At 34.9% G+C, this 19,229-nt stretch overlaps 1 protein-coding gene across 1 annotated transcript in view; it reads right to left on the bottom strand.

The window, feature by feature from the left end:
• Positions 1–4,139: 4,139 nt before the first annotated feature.
• LOC145981971 (WD repeat-containing protein 44) overlaps positions 4,140–19,229 on the bottom strand; it is a 51,651-nt gene continuing 36,561 nt past the window's right edge. Inside the window, exons 12-16 of the mRNA XM_083115478.1 lie at positions 16,783–16,914; positions 14,250–14,411; positions 13,615–13,730; positions 9,983–10,110; positions 4,140–8,825 (exon numbers count right to left, since the gene is read on the bottom strand). Of these exons, the coding sequence (XP_082971604.1) occupies positions 8,587–8,825; positions 9,983–10,110; positions 13,615–13,730; positions 14,250–14,411; positions 16,783–16,914 (777 nt within the window). The 3' untranslated portion in view covers positions 4,140–8,586. The remainder of the gene's footprint in view (positions 8,826–9,982; positions 10,111–13,614; positions 13,731–14,249; positions 14,412–16,782; positions 16,915–19,229) is intronic.

Here is a 19,229-nt window from a genome sequence, read left to right as displayed (position 1 = left end):
TGATGATATGATGAAACTGATGAATGGACACTCATAAACAACCATGCCCAGGCTGGGATTCAAACTCAGAACCCCTGGCATATCGTAGCGCAATGTGCAACCATTCCGCCACAGAGGCCAGCTTATGCCTAATGATGTATAAGGTAATCCCAAGGGAGAAAATCCACTGATGATATGTAGATATGGATATACTAGGGCAAATCAAAACGTAAGTTACACCCCCCTGTATAAAGCAAACAAGAAACATTCGAAAGAAAATAATTAATGGACAAAAATGTAACATTTAACTTCTTTCGACAGTCACCAAGGTATTCCAAGCACTTCTAGAATCGTGTGACCAGTTTTTTTGATTTCTTGTGTGTAAAAATTCCATCCAATTTCAATTGAGTTGACGTTTGTGCTCATCGGTTAACAATCGTGGCACCCAGTGAGAGGATATGATGTTGGTCATGAATCAGCATACACACACTATCATAGGATATGTTCAGTTCACTTGTAATCTCTTTTAATTTTCACGTTGCGGTTGGCAAGGATGATTGCATTCACACGCTCCATTTTATCAATAGTGTTCACAGTTGCAGGCTGCCCGATACACTGTTTGTCTCTTCACGTTTGTTCTTTCCTCTTCGAACATCTGGCACCATTTCCTGATCATGGGGTATGACATTGCATTCTCACCCTACACCTTCACAATTTGGCGATGGATTTTACTCTGATTATGCCTTCCTGTCCACAAAAATCGGAGGACTGAGCGCAACTCAATGTTGGACGCCGCCTCAGTACGACACGCCATACTGACACGGTGACTACTCTCATATTAAAGCAGCTGCAGCATGGCTGCTTTGGGTATGGGGAGAACACATTCCAGACAGTGCTGCCACCAAGTGTGATTATTTTCTCTCTTTTAGTACAGGAACACGGCTCGGGTGTAACTTACTTTTTGATTTGCCCACGGATCAGTTCAAATTTAATTACCGACAACAAATGATACTTTTGACACACTTCGGGAATCGCACAGTACTACAAACGTGGGTGGCACATGACACATTTACAGTGAAAATATCCTGAAAAATTGTGCAAACTGCATAATTTTCAATTATTTTGATTAAATGAAGGTCTTGGGTGTAAAACATGATAAGTGACATTTTGGTCATTTTTGGGTTACAAAGTAAAATGTGCCATCCTTCAATTTTTGAGTGAAATTGCCATGTCATACAATTTGCATTGGACTCGGTGACCAATACACCACTTACCATGTTTTACACCCGAGCCCTTCAAATAATTATAGATATAAAGAGCTGAAGTTCTCAGATATGTGCATAACTGGTTTTTGTTAGTATTCTATTTACTTCAGCTCTTTGTAGTTATTTACTACTGTGTATCTTATTTCACAAAATATAAATATGTACAATGCCAGGGGTCCCAGGTTCAAATCCCAGCCTGAGCCTGAGTATTCATTGTGAGTGTGCCTTCATCAATTTCATTTTATCGTCACTCATCCTCATCATCACAATTAGCCAGAAGTGGTACAAAAGCAATGCTAAAAATAACAAAAATCAAATCAAACCACACCAAAATATAAATAATTATCTTATGTGACATTATGAATATTTTAAAGCAAAACTCTAGTAGATTGATATTGTATAGTTCCAATCAATTTTATATATTTTGAACTACCTTAAACTGTTTCACTTCTCAAATATGAACAATGGTATCAGTATTAAGTCAAAGTGGTATTAGCTCATCCAAATAAAAAATACTGCAGAAGTGGGAGTTACTACAAAAGAACTGGGGGAAAAAAATTGCTTTAGAAATAAGATTTATTTCATTAAGTGCATACAAATTAATAGGGAACTACACTGAACATCAAATGTGATTAATTTTATCCAACAGGTAAAAATACCTGTGAACAATTTGCCAGCAATGACGTAATGCAATATAATCCTGCCTTATATGTTATTTTCAATTTGTTTCATAAATTACACTTTCAATTTTATTCACATTATGTACACAAGGAACTAATATAGTTTCAGTCAATGATCACAATAATCTGTTGGAAATATGATGTTCTGCAAAGTAAATTAGATAGTCACTAACTTCTGTACAAAATTTACACACTATACAGGAGTGTTAGATAAACTTTAGTCTAAATCATCTTCATGCAAATTACTAATTATTTATATAATAAATATTAGTACAAAAATAGTTACATACAATGGTGTTTCTGTTCTCTGGTTTTTGCACTATAATAATGTAAACCGTCAACACAGTATAATTTGAAAAGGGGTTAAACGCAAAACAATTCATACTTAAACATGAAAGAATAATAATTCTTGAAGCTTTCCTGGCAGCGAATACTGAAGAGGTTTTCTCAGGCAATCAGCCAGGTGATTTCCGGAGAGGCTTCCGAGCTTTTGAACTCCGAGAAAAACTCTTCATAGTGATTTCCGGAGAGGCTTCCGAGCTTTTGAACTCCGAGAAAACCTCTTCATAATAATGTTAACTTACATTAACAAAACATAAGTTAGCCTAATTGGCATTTGAAAGTAAACAGGTAAAGAATGCTTTTAGCTAATTACACAATTATGTATATACATATTAAACATTATGTAAAAATGAAATTTACAGAGAACAATAAAAATTACTATTTCAGCAGCTTTTGCTGTCTTTTAAAATTACAGAAACATAGTATTTCGTCAACACTAATTCATCATCACAAGATAAATTGTCTAAAGTCAAATCTAATGCTAAGTTTCAATATATTTACTCACTTATAGGCAGTCTAACCTGTCTAAGTGGGTGGAAAAAGCAACACTTTTTATGTCTCTTGGAGAATATGAAAATGGCTTTGAGGGAAGGAGAGGAAGTGTAAATTTTGAGTAAATATGTAGCCAACATTACACTGCAAATTAGAAATGAGGAAAGTATGAAATAAATTTTAGTGTGTCTAGATGAAAACTGAAGGAAATCTGATGTCTGACATAAAGGGGCTTAAGCAATGCATATAGAAAGCAAAGAGCATGGATTTATGCCAAGATATTCAATAAGATCGTATAGATAAACATAAAAGTGGCTGATTTCTACACAGAGTTGACTTCCAACTTCGCCATTGTGGATCCCAAGCTCGGATGAGAAAGGAGGAGGGGGAGGAGTAACACCTCAATAAAAAAAACTGACTCTGGCTGATAGTACCATGTAAAGGCCCCTTGCCAGGTTACGGTGAAGTCCTCAATGGCAGATGCAGCGGAGAAGGAGTCCTTCGGTATGGCACAGATGGACGAAGAGACAACCCACTCTCTTGGGAGTAATGAAGAGGGAACCACTGCCTTGTGGTGAAGATGAATCTTCGAAGGGTAAGGGAGACAACCCCCAACAGAAAAATCCTGCCTTGGTTCCAGAGGCTGCCGATCAATTAATGAGGAGGTGGAATTAATAGAGGAAATGGGGAAGTACATCAAAATGCTACGATTGAGTGAAGTGAAAAAGAAAGGAAGTGAAGAAAAGTTAATGGAAACAGTGGGTTGAGACATCCCTGATGCTATAATGGCATAAGAGGTAGAGAAAGAAGAAGTTGACTTCCATATCAAAAAGATGAGATAGTGACTAATGTTAGGCCCATTGCCATGGAAATTCAAGGTTACATAAAATTAGTAAATTTGAAATAAATGGATTTTCAGAAAGACATGAAATTTTGAAATGGAGGGGTAAAGAGAACAAATCATTGTACGAGTGTTAATTGTGGAAATGAATAGTACAAAGGATGTCATTACACTGAAAAGATGGATAAGTGTATGGCTTGATGACGACAACCATTTTGGAAACAGTCCTGCAGTCCTTGAGGGACGTAACATGTTCACAGGAATCTGGGCGATTTCATCACAGATCCTTTAGACTTGATCTGCTCCAACTGAAGAATAGCCCAGATTCCTGTGGACATGTTACGTCAAGCTATGCAGGACATCCCTCGACAACTGCAGGAATGTTTGCACAGAAATGGTCATCATCAAGTCATGAACCTGGCCATCTCTTCAGAGGTATGTAATGTATGGAATGGCATCCTCTGTACTATGCGTTTCTATGATCAAAACTCCTATAACTATCTCTATCTTCTCTATAACTCCTTTTCAAAATTTACCATCTTTTCGAGACATCCTTTATTTGGTGTAGAAAATACACTTAATGGAAGGAAGAAACTTTATAGCATGGTGAATAATTCCAGTGCTAAAATACATGTAGAAATGTGACACATTTTCGTGTGGTTCTTAAACTTCAATTTACCAATTTACAATTACAGACTAAGTAAGAACAGCTGCTCTATTAGCTAATATTTATACTCCTGTAAGTTGATTTACAACAGTGAGGATGAATAACAAATAGATGAAAATATGACATGACCTAGATTCAAACCAAGAACCTTTGAAGTCAATCATGACTCTCACATTTTAGAACACTAGTTCCTCAAACTCTATAGGTGAGGCACATGAGTTATGTTAAATGACGACATGCAAGCAATGTAGTGAAATAAGTTTATTCAGTTTGAGTTCCTGATCATTGTGGACAAACAAATACCCAGATAATTCTCCCGGGAGGGGAGAACTGGGATTTTTTCCCACCTGTTCAAGCGGCTTCAGTGCCCAGGAGTGTTGTGCTGATCACATCACCCCCATCTTTGGCCGTGATCAAGAAAGTGTGGGGCCCAACCCCAAACACCCCCTACATGCCTTTATGGCATGGTGCAAGGCAAAGGGGAGCACTTTTTTTTTTTTTTTTTTTTTTTTGCAAATAATTTTCCAGATCATTCTGTGGTGCTTTGACAATAACCAAGTTTTAAGTGTTAAATTGCACTTGCTATTCCAGAGAATCAACTGTATTCAATATTGTTCAAACTAAATGAGATTTATTCAAATTCTTAAATCTTGCTAAGTGAAAGAAAACACTTAATTTTCCCTGTCTTTGCAAGAAAAGTTAAAAACCTTAACTGTGAACACTAAAAGTTCATAGGTCTTGCTCTTTCCAACCTACATAACTGATACGTTAGACTGCCTACAAAAAAAAGGAATAAATAAATACCTTGCTTTAATGCAAAGCAATTTTCTAGTTTGTGTATTTCATTCAAGCATATCAATCAATTTGGACTCCATTCATCCTCTGTGGTCCTGTTAAATTTCTGCGAGTGTTAACAAAATAATTGTTGCTCTCTTGATATAAGCAGATACAAACTTTCATACATAAAATTTTACACGCAGCTTGGAAGAAACATCTTGACAAACACACAAATCCACACTGATCAGCAAAATCTAAGCTCTGAACTCCTCAGTTGCAAACATTTTTGTTCCACAGGAATCAAGTTTATAGTTAGCTAGTTACGACACTACATTTTCCAGCAATTTCTTGAACGTACATATACAGCACAGAAACACCACTTCAGACAAATGTAATAGATTAGTGGAAATCCTAGGCATCTACAACAGTAAAGGGAAGATTTACAGTGTGTTCAAGAGGGCGCATGGAAGAGAAGCAAATGTTTTTTATACAACACATCTTAATTTTACAGGAAGAAGCTACATGATAAATGTAAATAAGTTCTCAAATAATCATGTGCAGATTCCAGCAACATAAATGGGTGCTCCTTACTATTCAACATTGCTGTACCCTTCTTTCCAAATTTCTTGCAGTTAATGTGCTTTGTTCTTGCAGCCTCTTGTTATGAGAATGGACTTGGTTGTGTATTAATGGGTTAGAATATTTTAAAGCAAATGCCACAAAGCTAACATTACTTATTAGGAATGGGACAGAATAATCAGAGCTCTATCATTTTTGGCTGACATGGGAAAATCCGTAATATTACCATATATTTTTAAATGAGTGGAACCCTGATTTTACATTTTCCCACATTATACATTCAATCTTGATGGTACCAACATAGCAAAACATTATGAAATTATCCTCAATTTTAAATTTTCCCACATTTTACGTTTTTTGAGCTTGATCCCCTGAAAAACGTAAAATAGATGTTCCACTGTAGCCTGCAACCTAGTAAAAATCTGCCATTTTGCTAGTTTTTTAAAAGATTGAAAAGTATAATTCATAAATGTGTAAATACTAAACTCCATGGTACGATAGTCCTTTCAGAACAAGGCCTGCGAAGCAACTTTTCACTAGGTGAAGCATGGCCACTGCATAAGGCAAGAGCGGTAACCATTTGGGTACGTGTGTAAACAATAACTTTTTTTTTCTTTTCTTAAGGCCAAGTCCCATTGCAGTCACCTGATTACATACATAAGTAGGAAGATGACTGAACCAATCATGTTCATGGAGCATTTGCTACTTAATATAAGATTGATAAATGTTATATTGGTCCATGTACATATGTATGTATGAAAAGAATAGGATTATACAATGTACATATGGCTAAATATGAGCTGGAAACATCTGTGTGTGGATGAAGAGAGAAAGTAGGGATGGGACAGATTAATCTGTACTCTATCAGTATTGGCTTAAATAGGCATATCAGTTTATCGGTAAAATTACTGACTATTTTACCGATTCGATATATCTATAAATATCTGGTAATTTAGAGCAAAATTCTGCCATTTTGTCATAATTTTTATGGATAATCTCCATGCCCTAAAAGTAAATGTCTGAATATGCAACTTATTTTGCACTGCAGACACCTTGAAACACACATTTATTAAATTAAATTAATTAATTAAATAATGAACCATTTAGAATTTTACATCAGATCGGTTGAGTATTGGTAAATTTTATATTGGTATCAACCAAAATTTCATATCGGCCCTTCTTTAAGTGAATTGAGTGAGTGTGCATGTGTACGAACATTTCATTTTCCATGATAAATACTGCTTCCATTTGTTGAAACAATGTTTCACACTGCATAGAATCAGATCTTTTTGTTACTAGGGCTGATCTGATACTATTTCAGAGTGCAAGCCTCTCATGGAGTTAGCAAAACATGCTGCGTAACACTTTTGAGGGGTCACGTATTCTGGAAATTATGCAAAATGCATTTCTTTGCAATGAAATACTTCAACTTAAGACGTGTCTTCTTATGGTATACATTGTCTGTGGTATTTAATTTTAAAAAATCTATCAGGTGGTGCCCAAGGTCACACTGCTCCCAAAGTCAAGGACTAACAAATTTTAGCATAATTTTACCTAGAAGCTTTACTAAGTTTCAGTGATGCTGTGTTCAGGAAGAGAAGTTTTGGGAAAACCAAACCTGGATGCCGTGACAAAGCTCGGGCTCATTCAAACATTCCTGATCTGCAATTATCTCATGAAAAAACAGACACCCACACCCTATTCTCTGTACATGGCACCAGAACAATTATTTTTCTTTCCCATTGAGAAAAACATTGAAATGACATAATTTACAGCATATGGAAAATATAAAGGATACAAGAACTGTGCACCATGGAAGAAATGTTGGAAGTGGTGTGTCGCCAATGGAAAGGACTAGTCTCAAAGGTAACAAGGTAACAATTTGTAGCAAAAGTTGCCTTTTCTTGAACAGCCCTTGTATATCTTATTCGCCAATTTTTTGTCAATGTTTATACATTGCACTACTGTATATAAAAATTAACCCAACGACTCGTAAGAATGAACAATGAAGTTTTCCATGTCAGTGTTTACAATTTTCTTTTTAACCAGTTCCTATTACAATAAAAAAAAACTAACACCTGCATCAATTCTCTTGGAATTTCACAGAAATTAAGAAAATTAGTTCATCAGCACAATTAGAAGCACATAAAAAGTCACATTCATATTTAAGGGTCATTATTTACATTTCATACACACTCTCCCCTACATAGTGTAAGTGTTTAATTGCAGAAAACATATTAGGTTGGAAAAAATCAAGTTTTAAGATGGAGTGAAATACAATAAATTTCATATGGTACATATAAGTGCTTGGGGTATGATATCGCACAATCATATACCCACCTTTTGTTCAATATCCTCTCATCTTTGTAACTATTATCACATTCTTTACACAAGATGACTAATTGTATTTTACAAGTCATCACTAACGTAACACTGCAGGTTGGCACATGTCTCCTATCTAACCATCAAACTACCTACATAAACTTTTTCCTTGTTAATTTCCTCTGTACACTCTACACCTATTGGTCTATTTTAAGGCAGTCTGTTTTCCTTGCATGACAATCCAGCATCAGAGAAGGGAACAGCAAAAATACATACAATATCACTTATCATCAATGGTAACTCATCACATGATTGCAATGGTGTTTTGTATAAATCACATTGTACACATATTCACAATCTTTCTTTTATACAAATATATACATTATCGCCAATAATTCAAACTATGTACAATTTGAGCTTCTCAATATATATATCATTGAACAAAACATAGAATATATAAAATGTAAATACAAAATATTACTAAACAAGATCTTCAATAAAAACTAATTTTCAAAGCACTTGTAAAAAGTTTGGTACTTAAAAAAGGCAACGAGTTAATTTCTTTTTACGACAAATGAACGTGTGAGCATCCATAAGTCGGAACACAATACGAGAAATTCATAAAAATAAGTATCTAAGCGTCTAGGCTAGGGCAGATGCTGGTAGAGAGCTATGCTTTGGCTTAGTTTTGTTTAGAAACACCTTGATGCTTCCGTTAAAATCAGCGCTGATTAGAACATAGCCTCCACATCCGTTTGTATGTTGAGCGACAAGAGGATCTTCTATTGGAGGTTTGTCTTTCTCTTTCTCCTTTTCCATCTGGCGTATAAAGATATCTGGATTGGGTGCAAAAACTGCACAAGTAACCACAGCATTGTGTGCTGGAATAAAAATCAAAGGCTGAAATTAGCACAATTGTTAAACCTTTAATTTGATTGATTGAGTTGGTGTCCACTTTATGCACAGTAAGGCTAATTGGGACTGGACCTACAGTTTAAATTGGGATCCGAACCACTATCTGCCTCCACTGGGTATCAAACCCGAGACCCCTTGATTACAAGGCGACGACGCTACCACTGTGCCATCGGAGAGGCCTTAAACCTTTAATTTGCTATTATGATTTGATTAAGGAATTAAAAATACTGTTACGGAGTGTTTCAAGTCATGTGACCTTAACTTGGAGCGAACATTGAAATTAACAGAAGCATTTCACAATGGGTTTCTCTCATCAAGAATGCTCTTCCATTGAGTTCTTTTTTATTGCCAGTTCACTCCATACACAAAATTCTAGAAATTAATTAACGACCAAGTCAGAGAATTTATATCCAGTGACCACATAATAATGGAAACATTAGTGGAAGTTTGTTAGATGTATAAAAAACAACATGAATAGTGAAATAATTCTTCCCGAGTTTGCACACTGACTAACAATGAAGTACAGGACTTCTTCCTACCATGAACTACCTGTACAACATTATTGGGCAGTCAGCTGAAGTTTCTACCACAGATCTATTGTGTTCACTCCAAATGACACTGGCACATCATGTCCTTTTTAACACCATGTAATTTTATCTGATTTTCTGCTGCTCCTTGAAGGAGACCAATAAAGTGGAACCCCAATTTTACATTCTCAGATTTTACACTTTCCTACATTTTCAGTTCTTTCATCTTGGTTCCATAAAAAATCAAGTTTGATTTTTGTGAACCATTATATTAATTTGTTACTGCATATTTTGTTTCCTGAAATATGAACATTAATTATGATGGCACAAGACATAAGTCATGTTTTAAATAATTAGTATCTCTTATTTCCTACTGTGAAACTTTTGAAAAATGGTGATGTTTTAAACACACCTTTCCCTGTTAGCCAGAGATCCCCAAATGGAAATAAATTCCAGCTACTGGTCTGTTCATTGATATGCTGGATCTTGTGTGAACAAATGTATAAGTCAACAAATTAGGTCTTATTTATTGAACAGAGGGATATTGAAATTCTTAAATAACTTTAAAAATGGAAAACTCAAATTTGTAAACGTACCTTTAATACCTTCCCAAAAGTCATTGCGATCACGTCGGACGGAAGAGAATTTTGCATAATCATGATGTGTTTTCCAGATATATATACATTGGTTTTCTGAACCACTTATGATGTATTTTCCATCATGACTGAAAAAAAGAGCAAATAATTTTTATAAACAAACAATCAAATATTATCACAGAAATAATGAACTATGAATTTCATATTTAAATTATCATTACATACATTGATACCCTACTGTTGCATTCCAAGATTTAGTTTCCTGGACACACAAATTTAGCCTTCTCAGCTCCAGAAAACTAAAAAATAATATTTATATTTCTCATATCACTTTTATGTTTGATTTTGCTTTCCCTCATTCATTGGAACTAAATATACGACAGAATTTTCTTGGCCACTCTAGGACCATGATAAAATTCAAGTATAATTCCCAGTTTTCAAGGCAAACTTTCCAAGCAGATGTTTTCTCTATTTCAACTTTACGTATTACTGCCTCACACACACACATACAGGCACAGATATATTAACAATATAAAGGGTCTGCGAGATTCCAATGTATCCAAAAATTCTAAATCAATTCAATTAAATGGTACATATATTTAAAATATTTAATTTAAGGTGACTTCTTCTTATAATTGTATAAGAATTTCAAACTCAAATTTACATAATCAACTTCAAGCTAACAGTTGGTCTGAAAAGTTCATAGGCTGACTCATAGATGGCGTTACTAGAATTAAATCCATGTGATTTTTACTTAGTACTAACCTTCAAAAGATACGTGTATAAATTTCACAGCTGCGATAATTAGTTCGTGAGATATAGCATTGTGAGTGAAGCAGCTTTTGTTATTGTGAAAAAATGGATAAAAAAGAATTTCGTGTGTTAATAAAGAATTGCTTTTTGGCGAAAAAAAATACTGTTGAAACCAAGGCTTGGCTTGATAAACATTATTCGGACTCTGCACCAGGAAAATCAACCGTTGAGAAGTGGTTTGCTAAATTTAAACGAGGCGAAATGAGCATCGAAGACGATGCACGCAGTGGACGCCCCAAAGAGGCTGTTACCGACGAAAACATCAAAAAAGTCCACAAAATAATAAAATCAAAAAGGGTCAGACCATCAACAGCGATTATTACATAGCGTTGTTGGAGCGTTTAAAGGATGAAATCACGAAAAAACGGCCCCATTTGAAGAAGAAAAAAGTGCTGTTTCATCAAGACAATGCACCGTGTCACAAATCAATGAAAACGATGGCAAAATTATATGAATTAGACTACGAATTGCTTCCCCATCCACCATATTCTCCAGATCTGGCCCCCAGTGACTTTTTCCTGTTTGCAGACCTTAAAAGAATGCTCGCTGGAAAGAAATTTAGCACTGATGAAGAGGTAATCGCCGAAACTGAGGCCTATTTTGAGGCTAAAGAGAAATCATACTATAAAAATGGCATCGAAAAATTGTATGACCGCTATAATCGTTGTATCGCCCTCGAAGGCAACTATATTGAATAATAAAATTGAATTTTGTCAAAAAAATATTTTTTACTATGTTAGCCTACGAACTTTTCAGCCCAACAGTTATATTATCTTGCAATAATCTTCCATCTGTCAGATAGATTGTTCTGCAAAGGACACCAACAAAGTAAACAGATTGAGAGAATTGTGTTTTTATTTTCCTCACAGCTTTCTTTTCCTTCCTTGATAAAAATATAAGCTAAACTGTGACAAACATATGTATAAATTCTATGGGATTTGGATTAATAAAAGTTGCAATTTTTTTACATCTATGAAGAAACTTTCATGCAAAATTCCCAGAATTCTAGGTGAGTAATCGGTACAAGAACATTTGAGAAAACCTGATTTTTTTTATTGTAAACAATTTGCTCATTCACTTCTTTCTTACACAAATATATAATTGCATTTAACACTTTTTTTGGGGGGGGGGGCTCGATTTTTGGCAACTGACTGTCACTATTCACAGAATGTGAAATTGACAGGTCAATAAAATATTTTCTTTGCAAAAGTTACAATGAATTGTGTTTCTACACTAATTTATGTATTTGGAAAAAAAAATCTTTGCATGTAATTATATTTAACATGTAACAACCTTGTCATTGGTAAGCAAGAGAAATTCCAACAGTAATACCCCCTCTCTTTAAATGAGGAATCCAATCAAATTAAACATTACTGTAGAAAACCTCATTAACCTTTAAAGTCCTGTGGCACTTATGCAGTTTTTACCTCTGTCCCAGGCCATTTAAATGAGTTTTGTAAGGTTTAGCAAAAATCGTTATAGCTTCCATCCTCTGGCAGATAATTAAGTGAAACAAGAAACATTTTACTAAGAATAAAATGTACTTTGACATAGAAAAGACAAAGTGTTGCTATCTGTATGTATTTGTTATTATTTGTGGCTTCAAACGTGAAAATTGAAACAAAGAAAAGAAAATTTTACCTCTCTTTCCTCCCTGTTGAGACATGGGACAGGAACAAGTTCTATGTCCTATTTGCAACCACATGTCTACATTATAATTCAATATTTATTTTGTTCCTAATGCCTATTGCCATCCGAAGAAAAAAAATTAAAAAGAAATGAAACAGTGGGACTGTAGGCCCCACATTGCCCACCCCTGACCACTGCCATGTCTCTGGAAGAAGTTCTCCATCCTCTGAATTGCCAGTTGCTGGTGACGTCATTAGGGAATTGAAGAGCACCAGCTTTGCTGTTGATGCATATCAACTCTTGGTTTCAAGTTCCATGCACTTCGAGTCATGAGCATAGAAAATGAACAGGGTTGCAAGGTGACGAAAAAAGGTTCTGTACCATCGGTTGACCAACCGGGACTGTGGCCAAAAATGCCATCGGTCAACACATGACCGATCGGGACTGTAAAGGTTAAACATTACTGTAGAAAATCTCAAGTAGTGAATGCAACAAGATAGTTATATTTTGAGTATACATATGATCTCTAATTGAACACATGATTTACTTGTAAAAGATAAAGCCTGTTTCCTTGAGCCTTATACCCCCAAAAATATAACTATACTCTCTCCCTGGAATCTCTGGAGCGAGTAAACGAAAACAAGTCTCTGCACAAGTAGTCACTCGAGAGGGCTTGATCAATAAACATGTGAGAGGGTACGGGATTGTGTGGAGGGGGAAACTAACTGTGTCTACCAACAGTTTGCAGGAGCATGTTCTGCTTTGCTCCATCCACTCACCATCTCCCCTTCTCTGATGTTATGTGCGATCTTACTCCAGATATTCTCGGGATAGAGTATAGACTATATTTCCTACTAGTTTACTACAATAGGAAAACAACTACATATACTGCTGGACAAAAAAAACCGGACACTTGCATTTTTTGTGATAACGCAATGGGTCGATAAAAGCTCTGGTACAAGGGCTAACTAAATGTTGCAGAAACTGAATTAAGTACGAATGCATAAACAAAGTCCGAGCCTATGAATGGTGCATATGGTACTACATGATCTGCCGAACATTCTGTAATATACCTGCGAGCTGTTATTGCAATTCAGATGTCAAATATTAAAGTGTCCGGTTTTCATTGTCCAGCAGTATATTAACTTCATGCACTGCGTTGACATTTATAGAATCAAACTGTTACATACCTAAAACTTGCCTTTATTTGGCTACTAACATTTACATATCCTTTATATTTACATGACAAATTAAGGTCACGTAAATCATACAGTCTTATTCTGCTGTCATTGGATGTGACCAGGATCTACAAACATAAAGATTACGTATTAATATATATATCTCATGAAATACAGTGCACAAGTTTATAAATTAAAATGAACAACTGCCAATCCAATATACATGTAGAACATGAAACAAGCATTGTGATTCCTTCTGTAGGCAATGATTCGGAGCCTTACAAACTAAATATTGAAATTTAAGAACTGGCTCTCAGAAGGTTGGTGGTTAAGTCTGTTGGCAAGCCAACACATTTATGGTGAATAAAAGATCATCAAAAGCAGTACATAAAACAGTATTTCTGTTACAATGGTGAATGTAATCCTAAATGTGATTTAAAACATATATTTATTACAGAAAATAACATTTCCTTTCTAATAGAACATTTGTGTACAGTATAAAATTTTGTAACCATAATTTCTATAGGTACAAGTATAAATTCATGTAAATTACTATCAAATATAGGAATAAATAAACATGTCATTGTTGCAGATAATCATTAACCAATAACTGATCCTATATCTTATAAAATAAAATGAATACACACCTTGTCTTCTCCAGGCATAGGCTCAATACCACTTATCTTTCTTCCTTTTGAGTTCTTCCCTCTTGTAGAACGCACATGTATCTGTGTGTGATACTTCAGCTGCTCAGTGGTGTAGAATATGCATCTCCCATCGTAAGACCCAACAACGGCAAATTTTCCATTCTAAAAAAAGAAAAAGGAAACTTTATAGCCCTCAGAAAATACACTAGATTTTGTTAACTGAAGCTAACAACTGTATTATCACAAAAAGAGAGCCACAAATGGCAACTCTTTTAAGCTGAATACTACCAACTAGACTGTTTCTTCAAGTCTACAATACCGTATCATGCCGTAGGCGTGACTCGAACCCAGGGCGTCACAAATAAATAAGCTAACCATGTTATAAAAAGAGGTCTCGCTGAAGTGTTGGAAGAGTTTCTTAAAAGCAAATCATGCCAGCAACCTTCAGCGGAGTTGGAAAAACTCCACTGATATGGCATTAGGCCGGTAGAATAGGAAAATCAGTAAATCAGTGATTATGCTCAGAAACACAGTTATCGAGACATGTGGTCTCTCAACGGCCGAAAGTTCGAATTTCATTTAAATAGCTCGAGAGAATATTTCTCCCCCCAGTCGTTATCTGAAATTTATTGTGTGCACAGCCGTGCCTCGGAGTTATACTAGCAGTTGTACTAAGGAAGTTATGGCGTGAATAGTTGTTGCCTCCGACTTAAAGTCGGATTACTGATCGATACAAAAGGAGTTAAAGCGAGGAGTAGTGCGCCATTAAAAGGAGTTTTATTTCAGGAGTGTTTCATCAGTGTTCATCTACGAATAAGCGAGTCGATCTTCACATAGGGTTCTACAGGTAACAAATGTTTCTATATCCTTGTCTATCATTCTGTCACACCTCTGCCAGACCAGTCAATTGAAGTGTTTAAATCTAATCGTAAATGTTGTTCTTATTTCACTGGGCAAGCCCCTTGCTTGGTTGAGCGTTGACGTTTCTCTTCAGAGCTATACCCTCCTCTTAAGATACACCTCTCGCAGCCAATAAACTTTGAATATCAGGCTTTCACATAGCCTATCTACGATCCCCTAAAGCTAAACAAAGTGATGTTTAGACATGCGGAGCCTGCCTCTTTTCCAACGCTTCAGTAGGACAATACTATATATATACAATTCATGCTACGATGTGTATTTCATGAAATATACTAGACTTTTTTATCCTTCATAGTGATAGAGTGATGTGATTTTTTATTTACCAACACAGATATAACATTTGCCAATAACCGATATTGTACCAATTTATTATAAAATTACAAATATTCTATGAAGAACCTCACTGGTTTATTTACCTCCTTAATGTACATTAGCAGATGACTGAAACATATTTTGCATTAGAAAAATACATTTTTACAAAACAAAAATAACTGAATTATACATTTATAATCATAAAAATTACAACAAAATTGCAGAATTATGACATAAGTCAAATGCAAATTACAGGAATATTGGATCAGCAGCATTATCCACCAAATTAAGCCTGTATCTGTTAGTATCAATAGTGTACCAATTAATCTGTTACATCCCTAATTTGTTATATTAAGTTCTAAAATCAACTTGCCGATTATAAGAGCCGAGGCTGTGAAATAGTATTCAGCACACAGATGAACAAGAGACAGACCAATATACAACACCAAAGAGGATTATACAGGTGATGGGTCCAGCAGGAGAACTTTATTAGTCTACAAGATATGTTGCATGTTAAGTTGATATTAAAACCTTAATTACAGTAAAACCTCGTTAATCCGGAGCCAAAAAAAAAGCAGAATGCAAGGTTTGGAACGTGGATAGAAGTTAACAAGAGAACTTCCCAAAGTAAGGCAGTCAACCACTGATGAAATTCTGTCTCCCGCAGACTTTGTACTGTATAGTGTATTTAGGCCTATGCCCTTTAAATACACCATAATAAATGTGTTTTGTTGCTATAAACAGTTTTAATGCACTTTCTACTGTTATTTTAGATTATTTCAGTTAATCCGGACTTTTGTTAAACCGGTCAACTTATTCGTCCCCATTAGTATTGATTAACAAGGTTTTACTGTAGTTATAAAGGTCCCTGAAGTTACCAATAAACTCGACACTGGAATATTTAGAGCATTCTGTCTCTCAGTTTAACATTGGCATGAGAATAACCTGTGCCGCAATGGATCTTGAGGGCCATGGCATATCTACCAACTGCCGGCATCACTTACACATGCCTCAGCAGAGGTGAGGGTTCAACCAACAGGCTGACATGTGGTCAGCACGACAACCCCCCCGTTGTTGTTGTTGTAGGTTTTCATGACCGGGTTATGGTACTCATTCGTAGTTCGCCAATTTCCTCACAATGGTGGGAGGCCATCGGTCCCATAAACTGGCCGAAATCTCAGGAGAAACGTTGTTACGCTTCTCCCCAGGAGACTCAAACCAGCAAGTCCCATAACCTGAGCACAAAGTCTGACACCTTAGACCACATAGTCATAGTGTGGCACACATTAGTGTGACATACCTGGCAAAAATTTGCAGCAGTAATTAGTTTTGTTTGGCCTTCAACCTCAGTCCATACTGCCACCTTTTTATCAGGGATGTTCCACAACCTCAATTTGCCATCAAGAGAACCGCTCAGAAAGTAACGATCATCCTGAAACAAACATGTCAGATATTTGTGGTCTGTTGTATAAATTGTGGATCTTATTGTACATATATTATACATATGTATTAAAAAAAAAACAACAACATGGAAATATTAAGGGAACTGGCAACTAGTCTTCATGCATAGTCTACTGTGATTAAATCAGCACAAAGAGCATCATACAATAGAAACCCATGTTTGAAAGTAACAGTTACTCTTTTCAATGATAACAGTGGCTAGTTACTTTTGAAATGAGTAACTAACATTATTTTTTGAGCAAAGTAATTGCAAAGTAATTATAGGTTTTGAGGAAAGTAACTATAATTCCGTTACTTTAAAAAGTGATTTCCAAAAAGAACTGATACAATGCCAGCATACTCCTTCCTTCTCATAAAAATGTGAAAACTGTGTCTGTATGTGTGTTAAATATCAAAGCATATTTGTAAGGCATAATAGAATTTTTGTCATAGCATTTTGACTGCATACTGAAAATGATATTGTATTCTTGTTAAGTAATCATTTACTCTATTGAAAGCAGTTCAATAAATTATGGGTGAATACATTATAATCACCATATTTAATGCTTTTAATGCTTCATGATAACACTAACAGAAAGCCATTGGTGGTGTAGAACTCCTGTGTTTTGTGTAGGGTTGACCCGATACTAATACCGATTACCACCAATACTCACCGATACTTGAAAATTGAAAAAAAAAAAAAGTTGTTCAAAATATTGGTTGATATTTGTGTCTAAGCGTTCCACTCTTAATAATTTGCATCAATTCCAACATTTTTGCTTAAAATATTCAAGAATTACATTAGATTATTAAATTATATTTTATTTTATTAGAAAATTCAGTTTTCTTCACACAAAACTGGTGTAAAATAAAAATAAATTTGAATTTTGCCTAATTTCCAGGATATTGTCACGAGGCATTTTTGCGGAGTATGTCAAAACCAAAATGCCGGAAAAGTATTGGCCGGTATCAGTAAATAAATTCCAACTGATACTGATACCACTGGTATGGGCTGATACCGATACATCGGCATCGACATCGGCTCAGCTCTCATTTTGTGGCATCTTTCTGACATATTTGTACACTCCTGTTCACGTAAAGTTGGTCACTTTATAGGTTTGAACAGTTGAAGAATGTGCCACTTTAACCAAACATGAATGTACAAACAAGTTCATAAAACTATTAACACATGATGGACAAATATTAAATTTTTGCTGCTATTGATAAAGCACTAACATAAAATTGCTTATGTTCCTTGAAGAACATTAATGATTAGTTTACATAATTAATGTGTGTGTCTACATTAGGTTTTACTTTGAAAAATATGCCGTGTATTCAGACACTTAGTTTAAAAAATTACAACAAAATGAAAGAATATGGAATTTTTGCTGATAGCGATAAACTTCTGACATAAAATGTGCTGATACAGGTAACAGATATTCTACCAATCTGATCTACGATTGCAAATATTTTTTGAAGAACATGAATGGATCACTATCCTCCTCAATTAATGTATGTATGTAGTGAAATAGCTGTAACGAGTTTTTGCCTTCAAAAATGAAAGCAATGTATTTAGATATTTACTATGATAAAACCATGACATATGAATTATGTTCATATTCATAAAGATAATAACAAAATGGCAGTACATTGCAAATTTATTGTATTGATAAATTTATCCATATCTTAACCAATAAATCGATATAATGATATGTCTATATCAACCAATAATGACAGACTTCTGATTGATTTGTCCCATTCCTGATATTATTCCTCTTAAAGCTGAACAATTGTTCTTCAAGCATCATTTTGCATATTTTGCTGATTGAATTTAAAGTAAGATTCTAAATCATACAAAAAATTGCTTTTTATGACTAAAAGTAAATAAATTAGGCAACATATTACCAACAGGTTCATTATTCATTTAGAAACAAAAGGACATGTCATGTTAACGTTACTCCTCTGAGATCATTTTTAAGTATACCTAAAAATTTACTGCTTGAAAACTATACAATTTGAATAAATTCAATAACCAGATCAACACATAACCATTTATTCAAACATTATATTATTCATACAATATAAGTGAAAAATTATTCCTGATGCTCACAAGAGTAATGTGAATATACTAAAAAAGTTATTACATATTATTAAAATACTGATTTGCATACCCACAGTGCATTGATTGATTGATTGATTTAGTTTATTTTACTTCGCGTTTTGTGCCTCTTGGCTAATTTGCGAAGATGGGGATGAGTGATGAAATGATGAAATTGATGAATGAACATTCACAAACAACCAAGCCCG

This window comes from Lepisma saccharinum, chromosome 30 (assembly GCF_977018435.1).
Source record: "Lepisma saccharinum chromosome 30, izLepSacc3.1, whole genome shotgun sequence".
Lineage (NCBI taxonomy): Eukaryota > Metazoa > Arthropoda > Insecta > Zygentoma > Lepismatidae > Lepisma > Lepisma saccharinum.
This window is presented reverse-complemented; position numbering and strand designations above follow the sequence as displayed.